Below are 13,143 nucleotides of genomic sequence, written 5' to 3'. Positions count from 1 at the left end.
GCTTGAAATGATTTTGATAATAGTGTGTTTCGATGATTCGTTGACTGATTTCCAGTAAAATGGAGTTGAGGGACTTTTAATTCATAAGCTCAAGCTTGGTCCAGGTCTGTTCGGTTCAGTTCGGGTCCACTCGGTTCGGGTATCTGGGTTGAATCGGTCCGGATAGAGGTCTAACCGGACCCAACCCGAAAAAATATCGGATCTGGAAATCCCAACTCGATCAGGCCCGATCTGGGCCGTTGGTTTTGTTCAGAACGGGCTGATTCAGGTCGAATCTGGTCGGATCCGCCGGATCAGGTCAATTCTGCCCACTTATACCTGTGGTGTAATCCACTTTAGATTTGAGTCGTTTTCATTTTTTGTATAATTTTTAAAATGAGCTTTCAAAATGGTTGAACAGTGTGGATTCATCAATGTAAGCCCCACGGAACTGCGTGGATCCAGGGTCTCACCTAATAGCCATGCATCTTGAAAATAAGACCTGGTCATAGTGACGCGTGTATAACATCATGAGAGTGGAAACAGGAAGCGGATTAGGTGAGACCCCGGATCTATCGAGGTGGGTGGGACCCCTGATTGTGGGGCCACTGTGATGTATGTGATTACATCCACTCCATCCATCTGCATTGAAAGCTCATTTTATGACATGATGCAAAAAATGAATCAGTTTCAAATCCTAGATGGACCATAGTATAGTACAGGAAAGGGTGGTGATTGACCATTAAAAATCTCTTATGGGCCACAAAAGCTTTAGATCTAGATGATATCTGTACGGTATCTTTGTCTTGGTGTTTGTGACCTTATCAATAGGTTGGATGGCAAATAAACATTATGGTGGAATATATGAAAATTTTAATGGTGGGGATTCAATCAAAACTCTTTCCTTCCGTGTGATCCACCTAAGATTTGAGTGATATTCATTTCCTAGATCATGGCTTATATTGAGCTTTTAAAATGATTGGAGGGTGTGGATTTAAGGCAAATACATCACTGTGAGCACCACAGTCAAGGGTCTCACCCACCCACCCACCTTGGTGGATCCGGTGTCTTACCTAATCTGCTTATGTGGAAATATGGTTTTTGTCCATGTGGCTCTGTACTATGATGTGATTACGGCAAGAGTCTATATAGACCAAACTTAAGGTTTTATAGCTCTTAAACCACTTTTTATTTTTGGTAATCCAAAGTAAATATCAATGATCCTTTATGTAACATTTATCTATTACAATATACTTTCATCTCGATATATATATTCTTCCATTACAAAGATCTATCAATTATAACATTCATTCATTTCAACATTCATCACATTCATACATTACAACATTCTTCCATTATAAAATTTATGCGTTATAACATATTTCTATTACAAAATTCATCCATTACAACATCATTCTAATAAAAGCATCTATTATGGTATCTTCTATGCTCTGTTTCTTTTCGCAAACTCCCATTATTCATATCAATATTTTTTAAAAAAAAATTAAAAATTAAAAAAAAGAATTATAAAATAAGCTAAGAAAAGAAGGAAGAAGAAAGAAAGAATAGAACCAAAAAACATCATCCTCTTCTAGTGGAAAAAATAACTTAGGAAGAAGAAAATTGCCAAACTACCCATGTGCGGAAGGGCCTCATGTTTTGAACTCATCAACATCTTATGTGAGGCATACTGGTTTGTCGTAAAGTAAATCTAACACATCCACATGTAAAGGGTTTTAATTTTATATAATCAGTCCAATTTTGAGGACAAAATTCATCACAGATTGACCACATTGAAGGAAATAATTTAAAATTAATGCACGACATTAGCGTAATTATAGGTTACAAAGAACTTTAAAAAATAAAAATAAATTCTTGTGGTTTATGACCACCAGATACTCACTAATCAGGGTTTGCCACACGGATTGCCTACGGACGCTGCATGTAGTGAGGTAGGGTTTGCCACACGGATTGCCTACGGACGCTGTATGTAGTGAGGCAGTTACTGAACGTGCTCTATAGCCCATCATGATGCATGTGTTTTATCAACCACGTATGCTTATTTTTCCTATTTTTCCATATCAATTAAAGATAAACCAAAAAATAAGGCAGATAAAAATCTCAAGTGGATCACACCAAAGCAAAATATTGGTAATTGAACACACACCATTAAAAGCTTCCTAGAGTCCATCATAATGTTTATTTACCATCGAATCTGTTGGTCAGTTCACAGAGACCTAAATGAAGGGAAACACAAATATATATCAGCTTCATCCAAGATTTTCGTGGTTCCTAATAAGTTTCTAATAGATAATGTTCAATCACTAATACTTCCTGTGGCCTGGTCCGTATGAGATTTGGATCCGTCTTAACTTTTAGCTTGAACTGAAAAATTGATAAACGGTGTGGATAATATGCATACATCTTGGTGGGTCCACAAAGCTAGCACTGTCTAATATCTACTACCTACTGGCAGCGTCAGTAGGCAATCGGCATCCGCTGGTGGAATGCCCACATCACATATGCCTCGCCCATACACGCCTCGAGTCTGACCGACTTCGGTCGTGACCGTGGGTCAACCTCGATGTATTTCTTCTAAATTTATGCCGTTCATCCGTTTGGCCAGTTCATCTTAAGACGTGGCCTTAAAATAAAGCAAATCAAAGCAGATCCAAATAGATCCGCAGGTCACCGTAACAAAAACGCGTAAAAAAAAAAAAAACCCTGCCGGCTCTAGTGCGTGTCTCTCCCTCTCCGCGCCTCTCTCTCCCTCTCCCGATCTCTCTCCCCCTCTCCCGATCTCTCTCCCTCACTTGCATCATCTCCAGATCTCGCGCCTCTCTCTCTCTCTCTCTCTCTCTCTCTCTCTCTCACTTGCATCATCTCCAGATCTGGTGCGGCCAGCAGCCCCTGCCCTTCATCTCTTCCCCGGCCAGGTACTCTCTTGTTTCCTAGGGTTTTGGATCTATTTTCTGCACTTTGCAAGGTATTTTGACTGGTTATGGTGGGGATTTACTAGATCTAGAACTAGGGTTTGGATTTCAGAAAATTATTTTTTTAATTATTCATTTGATTGAGATTTCCCTAAATTCTGTTAATTGAATTCATGTGATTGTTTCTTACATTTGTTGGGACCAAATGATCAATCTCTCCTCTTGATTTTCTTTCCTATGTTGCTGATGGCAATTGACTGACTCTGATTTGAATTTTGCGTGTTCCACCCATTCATGCTAACAGAGTCGAGGGTTTATTAATGGATTCTTTAGGTGGCTTTTTATGATGACATGATTTTGCAAATTTTCCTGTTTGTAAGAAATTGCAAATGTGGACACCTGTTGCTTTTGTCATGTGTTTGTCGTGTGTTACTGTCAGTTTTGCTTCATAGCTCCATGCCAGTGTATCTCCAAGAGCAGGGGTTTCATACTTTCCTTATGCTTGCCCTGTTCTTTTGTTGGAGACCCTGGTTTTTTCATTGTGTCCTTACATTACATTGTATAGAGCATGTTCTACTATAGGTTCCTGTGCTTCCTAGCTTAAGTGTTTATTTCAGCTTTATAGATACAATGACAAGTGGTGTGTGCTCCCACTTTCTTTGAAAAAGCAAAAACATGAAGGAATTGCTAATGTGAAGCTCTCATCAGGTACCTGGGTTCAAGCCTAACTAATCCTTCTGGAGTGCCATTGTTCTAACACAGAATCCATGTTCACCTCCATTTGTACAACTTTTCTCGTCTTTTCTTTTTTCCTTTTTTGTTTTCTTTTTCTTTGGTAATTTACCTGGACTGTTTTTTCTGATAATCTTGTAATTTGTGAATTTAAAACAGCTAGAAGCCTTTCAAAAGTTAAAATCAGCAAAGGCTTTGGAGGGAAAGGAAGTGTAAGTAATAGAAGCATTGATTAGACATTGTGTTTTTGTCATTCTCTGTTTGCACTGCCTCGATAAGTAGAGCCTCTGAAATCTAGCAGAGCTTCTGATGAAAACATACAACCAGGGGTGCCCCTAGAATCTTGCTTGGCAAGCTTTTCAGCTCCAGAGGAAGTTCATGGTTTTTACAGCAGTGGCTTGAAAACTTCTTAGGCTCCCCCGTAATGTTTATTTTCCATCCAACTTGTTAATAAGGTCATACATAACTGGGTGAGGGGCAAACACAAATATCAGCTTGATCCAAAACTTTTGTGGCCCACAAAATGTTTTTAATGGTCAATCACCATTGTTTCCTGTTGTGGGTCCGCCTGAGATTTGAATCTTCTTTTTTGTTCATGTTATGCCTAAAATGAGTTGGAAAAACAGATGGACAACGTGGATATACGATACATATATCGAGGTGGACCCATGGTCACGACCTGACCGAACTTGTTCAGGTCTCCACCTGACTGAATCCACGCACTGGTTAGAGGATGCCTGAACCTATGCTTTGTTGCCTGGGTCTTCTCTAATTATGCCATTAAAGAAATATGAAATAGCTCTTCGCTTATAGATTTAGTCATGGCCGCCAAATTTGAATAGTTGTAGCTCTCCTTAGGAAATGATGTTAATAAATATCAGAGAAGGGGCATGAGCATGAACCATCTGTCACCAGCCAAGATGGGTTTCGTTAAGCTTTCTTCTGTTTCTGTTCTTCTTCTCCCCTTCTTCTTGCTTACCATGCAGCTCCATCAAACTCTTTCAGTTCGAGCTGAAACCAACGGCAAGGTGAGATTATTTCCATTGGTTGATATTTGATGCACCCAAACGCACCCTCAAAGATATATATATATATATATATATATTTCTTTTATTTATCTAGCATTATCTGAACCATCCATTTAGATAGAAAATGTTTCCCTCCTTGTGGAAATACGTGGGTTGAGCTAAAGAGGCACTACATGTTCATACTCATAACTGTGAACATGTCCTGGCCTTGTACAGTTGGTTGAGAAGACCACCAACAGCCTATATATATTCAATCTTTGGGATAAGGAATTTTTGTGTTGAGAAACTCCATATCTCGCATGTGTGGCCTCTTCAGTCTTCAAATGCTACTTGGTAATAGAAAATAAAGTTAGATGCATGCAATCTTGGTGTGTGTATATTATACAGGTGTATGTAGTGTACATGGGAGCGAGGCAACATGAAGATCCCAACCTTGTTACAGCTTCACACCATGACATGCTTGCCTCGGTGCTAGGAAGGTATGTTCTCTATGATATGCTTGCTTCGGTGCTAGGAAGGTGTGTTCTCTAAATGGATTAGGATCCTCCACCCGAGACTTTGCACAGGGCACTCTGGTTTTTAAATCTAACAAGTACGACCCATGGTTAGATAATATGTAAAAATTGGCTTGTTGGGTCCCACTATATATGTTGGATGATCATGTTCCAGAAAATCACCTTAATGGGTTGAAGTTACATTTTCATCTATAGTCCTCAAATAGATGGTTAGAAAGAGATATTGGAAAAAAAAAGGCCCCTGATTTGGTGGCATGGATCTCTTGATAGGACATGAGTCATCCATTTCGGGACCCAGTAGACCAATGATCTAGATTACCATACCATATGCTCCACTTGTGAGAATTGACAACCATAGTGCGGGAAGCCTCGGTTACGAAGGTAGTTAAGCTAGTTAAGCTGAAATTTCATTACGCCATTGAGAGGAATTAGAATAATGGCTCATAATGCTGGTTCGGAAATGTATCTGATTGATTTGTTGGGTCCCACATATGGTATTGTGTCTGTCAAAGGCACTCTCCATGGAGAACCTTTACCTATATATCTTTGTTCGACCCACTGAGAATTTTTCAATGTGGGAGCATGGCCTATCCAGTGTGGTACTTAAGAGAACAATAATCTGGACTGTCCATCCATGGGCCCCAGTTGTCATAACTGAAAACCAGTGATCCTCTGAATGATTTAAGCTACATGCTTAACTGTTGGGATGACTATGGATAATGCAGCAAGGAGGCAGCTGTAGAGTCGATGCTGTACAGTTACAAGCATGGCTTTTCGGGATTTTCCGCCACACTCACGGAATCGCAGGCAAAGCAAATCTCAAGTAAGTAACTTGACCTTTTCTTTCTTTTCTGCCGAAAATGTAACGTTTGACTTTTATTTTTAGACCACAGAGTTGGTAAGAACTTGATCTTCTGAGTTACGACTACAGCTGACCCACCATAGGGAATGGTGGGGGTGGGATGCCCACCATATATATAAACCTTGATGGGGGTGACCATTTTGTTTATTTTCCATCCAACCCGTTCATCAAGTGCCTCACCATGATGAAGAGACATCCCAAAAACTAGCTTGATCTAAAACTCCAGTAGGCCGCATCGTGTAAGTTGTGAGGTTTTAGGAGTGAATTTAAGTTGATCGTGTGTGGCCGGCCTGACTTTTGGATTCAGCTAATTTTTGCTATGCATACGGTGAACAAGAGGTTATAGAATTGATGAACGGAGTGGATGTCACAAAAACATAGTGGGCCACACCCACATCAGGTATTGTAGAGTATTCCAGACCTCAAAACTGGTAGTTTTTGTTTCCCTTGCGTGCTTCTCCCGCTACTCGACAAAATTGCATGTGAAAATAACCCACAGAAATCACTTAGGTCAAATATCAACGATTTATGTTCCCACCTAATAGCTAAATAAAATTTTCTAGGTTTCCATTTGTTTTGTCGGTTGACGACCACCAAGGAATGAAATGGCCCATAATACCATATGGAATTATGACCAAGTGAATCTGATCCACTCATCCGGCCTTAAATCTAATTGCAACTCAATGGATCAGAGGTCAATTGACCTGACTTCCCCCAAGTCAGGGGTGATTCACCTGGGTGACTTGCCGTATCAAACTGGATCAGGTCAGACTAAGCCCGAGTTGACTCGAATGAGTTGCGGTGTATCAAACTGGGTCAGGTTCGACTCAGTCCAAGTTGATTTAGACAAGTTGCATGTTTCTTAAAACCATGATCAGTACGGGTTGAGCAAAACATAAATTCATATAATATCAAGATATAACTATTAGCATGAATGGATGGATTTATGCAGAAATTCCTGGTGTGATCCGTGTAACCCCGAGCCGAAGTTGTAAGCTACAGACAACACGAAGCTGGGATTTCCTCGGCCTTGATTATAGTCATCCTACAGAAATCCTTTCCAAGACCAACCAAGGAGATGGTGTGATTATCGGTGTGGTTGATTCAGGTTTATTGCATTTTTTTTTTCCCCTTTATTATTTCTTTTCTTTTCTTTTTTCTATATCTAGTTGTATGAGGAATGCAACTTATATAGCTATGGATATCTGTACCCTATGGTTAATTAACATTCAGTGTACATGTCCAGCCCACATCATGAGTGGGCTAGCTTGTTCTTTTGGGATAAAAGACATGAATGGAGGGATCCACTTAATGAACAGCCAATATCACATACACCTAGGTAATAGATCAGATCAGCTCATGGGTCAACTAGTGAAAACCACTTTTGGGGTGGTGGGTTTAGTTCAAAGTAAACAGATAGTGGGTTAGACTCAGGCTAGAAATGTGGACTTGATGGGTTGGGCTTGAGTTGGGTGAGATGATCCAATCCAAAACTGAAACAAAAATGAAGAACGAAAAGTACAAAAAAAAAATTATTGATATATGTATCCATTGATTGCCCTTGATAGAGTGAAACATCTTGTAAATTAAGGATTCATGTACCTCACCTGAATTGTTTGAGATAAGGCTCAGATGATGATGATAATCCAATGATTGTCCCAAGTTGTGCAAACCCGTGTTCTCATGTTCAACTCTTGAAAGTCATGTCAGGTCAGTCGAGATCAACCCAATTACAATTAGATGGATTGAGTCGGGTTTTAAGTGAGTTGGGTCAAGCCACAGAGTAATGGGTCATTCTTCAACTTTATATATATATATATATATATATATATATATATATATATATATATATATATATATATATATATATAAAACTCTTGGCTCATTTAATAAATGAAGGACCTTAACTAGCTCAAACATGACCCATTAATTACAGCACTCAGGTTTAGAACCTAGAGTTTCATGACTACAGATAAACTTTTAAAGTTTTAATTTCATTTTAGCATAAGCTTCTTTTACTCATTTTAGATTTATTACTAATGCAATACATAATATATTAAGGAATATAGCCTGAATCGAGAAGCTTTAATGATCTTGGTTATAGTCCTATACTGTCACGATGGAAGGGAATTTGTGAAGAAGGGGAAGAATTTAATGCATCCCCCTGTAATCGGAAGATAACTGGAGCACGATGGTATGCACGCGGATTAGATCGCGAACTGTTGCAAAGAGATTATTTATCTCCACGTGATATAAACGGTCATGGCATGCATACTGTAACAACCCTAAATTTTGGATGCGAGTTTACCTATACATAAGGATGTATGATTATACTTGTTCAGCTCTACACTTTTAGATCCATTAATATTTATGTAGTTTAACTTGAATCTAACCATAGGGAGCAATTTTCAACGGTTGATTAATAGGACAAACCATTGAATACCTTAGAATTCTCACCCGTTCATCAAACCCACTAGATGAGGATATCTAACCGACTGCTTTAAATTTGGACCACTTGATCAAAGTAAAGTAACTACTAGATCTTCATATCCACCCGTACACACATCAAATTAACATTCTGATCCGTTCGTCTTATTTGTCAATTATGAATATGCTTAATTTACCGTCAAAATCATGATCTACACATTTTACACCTGTGAACCAATAACTTGAATCTAACATTATACATTTCTAACATAGATCACATCCAAAAACTACTTTATACGTATCCATTTACAAAAATGACCGTACAATAACCCATAAATATGATTAACATTTTAACCATCTACTTATTTAAAATTTAGACCATCAATTGATCATTCATCACAATTTGATCTGCCAACTGGGTCATCCAAATGTCTAAATAAATCATTCATTAGGGAGATCATAGGGTATACATCAAAACTATCGGTTAATTTTTACATAGGATGTCGTTAAACATTGTTTTGAGTTACAAATAAGCCTGAGCCATTAAATAGACATCTCGGTCATCCTTAAGAGATCGAGTTCCAAATTTAGTCTCTTTATAGATCACACAAAATGAAGGACCATACTAAAATTTCACCTTATTCGGACGGTCCAATCAAAAGATATGCAAGACCAAAGTTTTATGTGAAAAATGAGGATGTGAGAGGGTCATTCTCTCACGGCTCTCTAAGTACAGAGAGACTTGAGTTGTTTTTAAAAAAAAATTAGAAACCACCCTCAATGTGTCATCCACACCATATAGTATGTGGCCTACTTAAAATTCAAATCTATCTTATATTCGGGCCAATGGCCCAACATAATATAACAAAATTGATGAATGGAGTGGATTTTAGTCCACATCGTTGTAGGTCTCACATCTAAAAATAAAATAAAACACAAAGGAAGATAAACATCCGGTTTTTGTATAATAACGGAGAAAAAAATGGGGAGAACATTAATAGTAGGAAACGGATCCACCGTTTCATCCACACACGTCACCTAATGTTTCCATCCTCCACACGTGTGCACACACGTGTAAAGTACGATGGTAAAAATAAAATATAAATAAATATAATATATAAATAAGATAAAAATGAATAATAATAATAGTAAGGAGAGAAGTTTTAATGATAGTTCTTCTTGCTCATTGTTTATAATCAAGCGGGCCACTCGAGTACTAGTTATACTTTATTTTTGGACCCATATATTAACATGACAAGGCAAAGAAAATGGGCGGAGTGGATTTCTCATAACATGTTAGGGAATGTCATCAATTGAAAGACACATGTATGTACGAAAGAATTCCTTTGAAATAATTCCCTAAAATTTAGTTTTATCCAACGCAAACAAAGTTTGAAACGGAAACTACCTATTTTCCCTCTCTATTCTAGACTCTCTTTTATCTTTAGGAGATACTCCTGTTATTTAATCTGAACCATTCATTAGTTAATTATAACTGTCTATTTGGTTAAACTCATCCATCAAATCTCAACCGTCCATATGGGATGTTCTCCATCGTCTCTGGACCCTAATTAAATCAAAATACATCTTTAGGCAGTCTTTATGTATGTTTTCTAGTTGATGGGTTATTTTAAGCGATAACTTGGAATCGTACTTGGAAGAGTCGAATCCTAACCACTTAGTATCATCAAATCCATGCCATACCTTTGGTTGTTAATGAAACTTCCAGAATTGGATCTGAAGCTTTATAAAAACCACACTTTTTCAAAATGCTTCGTAGTGGAAAGACAAGAGAGAAATGAGGAAACCTTAAGTCGCCTTTAATACAGGTTAGTGATGGCTATTTTAATTTTATTTTCTCATAATTTAGAATTATTTTTTAAAATCTATGCAATGAACGAGTTGGATTGACTACACATTCATCGCATCGGCCTATTGAGTATTGATACATATGATGAAAATAGTAAATCTTAAGCGAAATCTCTTGCTATAGAGATTGGTGTGGAATCGCCTAGTTTAATTAGATTAAATCTATATTGACCATATGATTTCTAAGGCTAAGATATATTAAGGCCTCAAATTTTGGAGTGATCAGACCATTGGATGGGCAACATCGATCTAAATAATATTTTATTCATTATGTGTAATCGTACGATTAAAGAAAATTCTTATTTATGTGATTTTAGGAAGTTCTAATTCAATTTAAACCGTTGGTTCATGGAATCATCTCCACCACATCAAAATGAGTGATCCCGATGTGTTTCTCATCCATCAAGTTAAAATAGGTGTATTGTTTGATGTGTTGTATTATTATCTTGATTTAATTGCCATGTACTCTTAGTTGATCTAAAGGACTGTGTGATTTCTGTATTAATAATGATATGATTTGATTAAGGTATTAAACTATGTTGATTCAAATGTGATAAATAGTCTATGCAATACATGATTCATGATTACATGGTGCATCTATCAATTGCATGCACAACACGTGCTGGATTCCTGGGGGACCTCCCTGGATGGTATATCCTGGTAGAATCGTTACCAGAAGCCCACTATACTAGTGGAAGCCTACTCAAGGAGTAGATGCGGGCCTTGCCTATGCCTACCAGATGGTAGAAGCCTGCCAAGGGGCAGATGCGGGTTGACGGGTTTCCAACTCAAGCAAGTGGACGGATTCCCACTTGATGCATTAATACATTGCATTTGCATTTTTATCAAATTTATATTATGTATGATTATTGGCATTCTATTATAATTTGATGTAAAGAACCATGTCGGGAATTCTCACTAGGCCTGCCCAGCTTATCCTTTTTATTGATGGAAAAACCGTACAGATGTGAATGAGGGTGAGCCGGTGGCTCAAGAACAGGAATACGTGGTTGAGCCGGAAAAGACTTAAGGGACACGTGGCTCTACTTGATAGAGGAAGAAGTTATTGCCTTAGACTAATCATGATATTTTTACTTTAATTATATTTGATTTTCTTAGATTGTAAATTAATTCTTTCAAGTTGTTGAACATGTTTATTTCATTTCATAAGATCGCAAATGAAAGGATCTTTAATTATGTTTATGATTGATTATTGGAATAAATGATCGTTTCTTATTTTTTGAGATGTCGTTGAGTATGAATGAAATATAGATCTACGGTAAAGCTACTAGGTAGATGAATAATTGTATAATTGAATGAAATTAGTATACTCAGTGTACGTGTCATGGGCCGAAAATCGGGTCTAAGGGTGCACACTCTGTACTCGAATTTCGGGGCGTGACACATACTGCTTCTATCGTAGCAAGTTCCATTGTAAGTAACGTTAGTGTTGAAGGCCTTGGTGCAAGAGTGGCAAGAGGAGGCGCACCTCGTGCGCATTTGGCCATATACAAGGTAGCATGTGCAAGCGGAGCTAGTTCTGATAGTGCAGTGCTAGCAGCCGTTGACGACGCTGTACATGATGGTGTTGATATTCTTTCATTGTCACTTGGCTTTGATTATTTGGACATATCATTCGGTTACTTACATGCGGTAGAGAAGGGAATCACCGTTGTTTTCTCGGCTGGCAATGATGGACCAAGGCCACAAACTATATCAAATGAATCTCCATGGGTTATCACAGTGGCAGCGAGTACGATAGACCGATCCTTCCCTGCTTCAATCACGCTGGGAAATAACGTCTCAATGATGGTAATAAAGACTTCACTTCTTATTTTGTTTACCAAGAGAAATATGACATATGAGTGTGAATACTAGTCATTAGATTAGAGTCTTTAAAGGTAATAATGATTACTTAAACAATAAGACTCAAATCCAATGGTTGTTCACCCTCCGATAAGAAATGCTATATCGTTTCTCTTCACTGATAAATAAAAAAACTTGAGAAGTCACAATAAGTCATGTCCAATATTAAGTAGGCTAGCTACAATCATATATCTATTATATATTGTGGGCTAATAGTTTTTTAATTCATTTCATTGACAAAATATGTTTTACACACTAAAAGAGGAATATCCTAAATATAAGGTGTTAAAACTATATGAAAGTTATATATATATATATATATATATATATATATATATATATATATATATATATATATATATATATATATATATATAGCGAAACGCTCACCTGCGAACCAGTTTGCATGGACTACATACGAACTTTTTTGAGAACTCATCATATCTGATGAATCTCGAAAATCTGAACCGTTCATGTGAAGCAGAACCTCGTGAAACCCCCCGGGACCAAGTTTTACTTTGATCTAAAACTTTGATGGGCCATGAAAAATTGAAATAGTTTCCTCCCTTGATTTGCATTTCTCTTTGCTATGGCCCACCAGAATTTTAGATCGGGTGAAAATTTGTCATAGGAGGTTTCATGAGATTCCGCATCACATGGACCGTTCATATTAGACACCCATGACACGTGTGCAAAGGTGCGCACGTGCGTAGGTGCACAGGGGAGCATGACTCTCTCTCTCTCTCTCTCTCTCTCTCTATATATATATATATATATATATATATACAAATAACAAGAATATGTAGAAGAGAAGAGAGACTTGCAGAGACATATAAAAATCCTAACAGAAATATGCGAATCTATTAACATGCAACTAACGTGTACATCAGTACATACATAAGTTATACTCCAGCATAGGGAAATGATTACGT

The 13,143-nt window shown here is 37.6% G+C and overlaps 1 protein-coding gene and 1 pseudogene across 2 annotated transcripts; both read left to right on the top strand.

The window, feature by feature from the left end:
* Positions 1–13,143, top strand: part of LOC131232888 (subtilisin-like protease SBT3.9) — a 112,321-nt pseudogene that overhangs the window by 40,599 nt on the left and 58,579 nt on the right.
* On the top strand, positions 3,928–8,253 carry LOC131232894 (subtilisin-like protease SBT3.3). Of its 2 annotated transcripts, XM_058229411.1 has the most exons (5): positions 3,936–4,672; positions 5,060–5,190; positions 5,913–6,010; positions 7,002–7,157; positions 8,111–8,253. In XM_058229411.1, exons 1-5 carry the CDS (start codon positions 4,535–4,537, stop codon positions 8,116–8,118), a joined length of 531 nt encoding a protein of 176 aa, XP_058085394.1. In that variant the 5' UTR covers positions 3,936–4,534; the 3' UTR covers positions 8,119–8,253. The 2 variants fall into 2 exon arrangements, with proteins under 2 accessions (XP_058085393.1, XP_058085394.1); XM_058229410.1 differs by lacking the exon at positions 8,111–8,253 and having other exon boundaries at positions 3,928–4,672; positions 7,002–7,777.

Source organism: Magnolia sinica, chromosome 18 (assembly GCF_029962835.1).
Source record: "Magnolia sinica isolate HGM2019 chromosome 18, MsV1, whole genome shotgun sequence".
Classification (NCBI taxonomy): domain Eukaryota; kingdom Viridiplantae; phylum Streptophyta; class Magnoliopsida; order Magnoliales; family Magnoliaceae; genus Magnolia; species Magnolia sinica.
The sequence above is the reverse complement of the archived record's forward strand: the minus strand, read 5'-3'. Positions and strand labels throughout refer to the sequence as shown.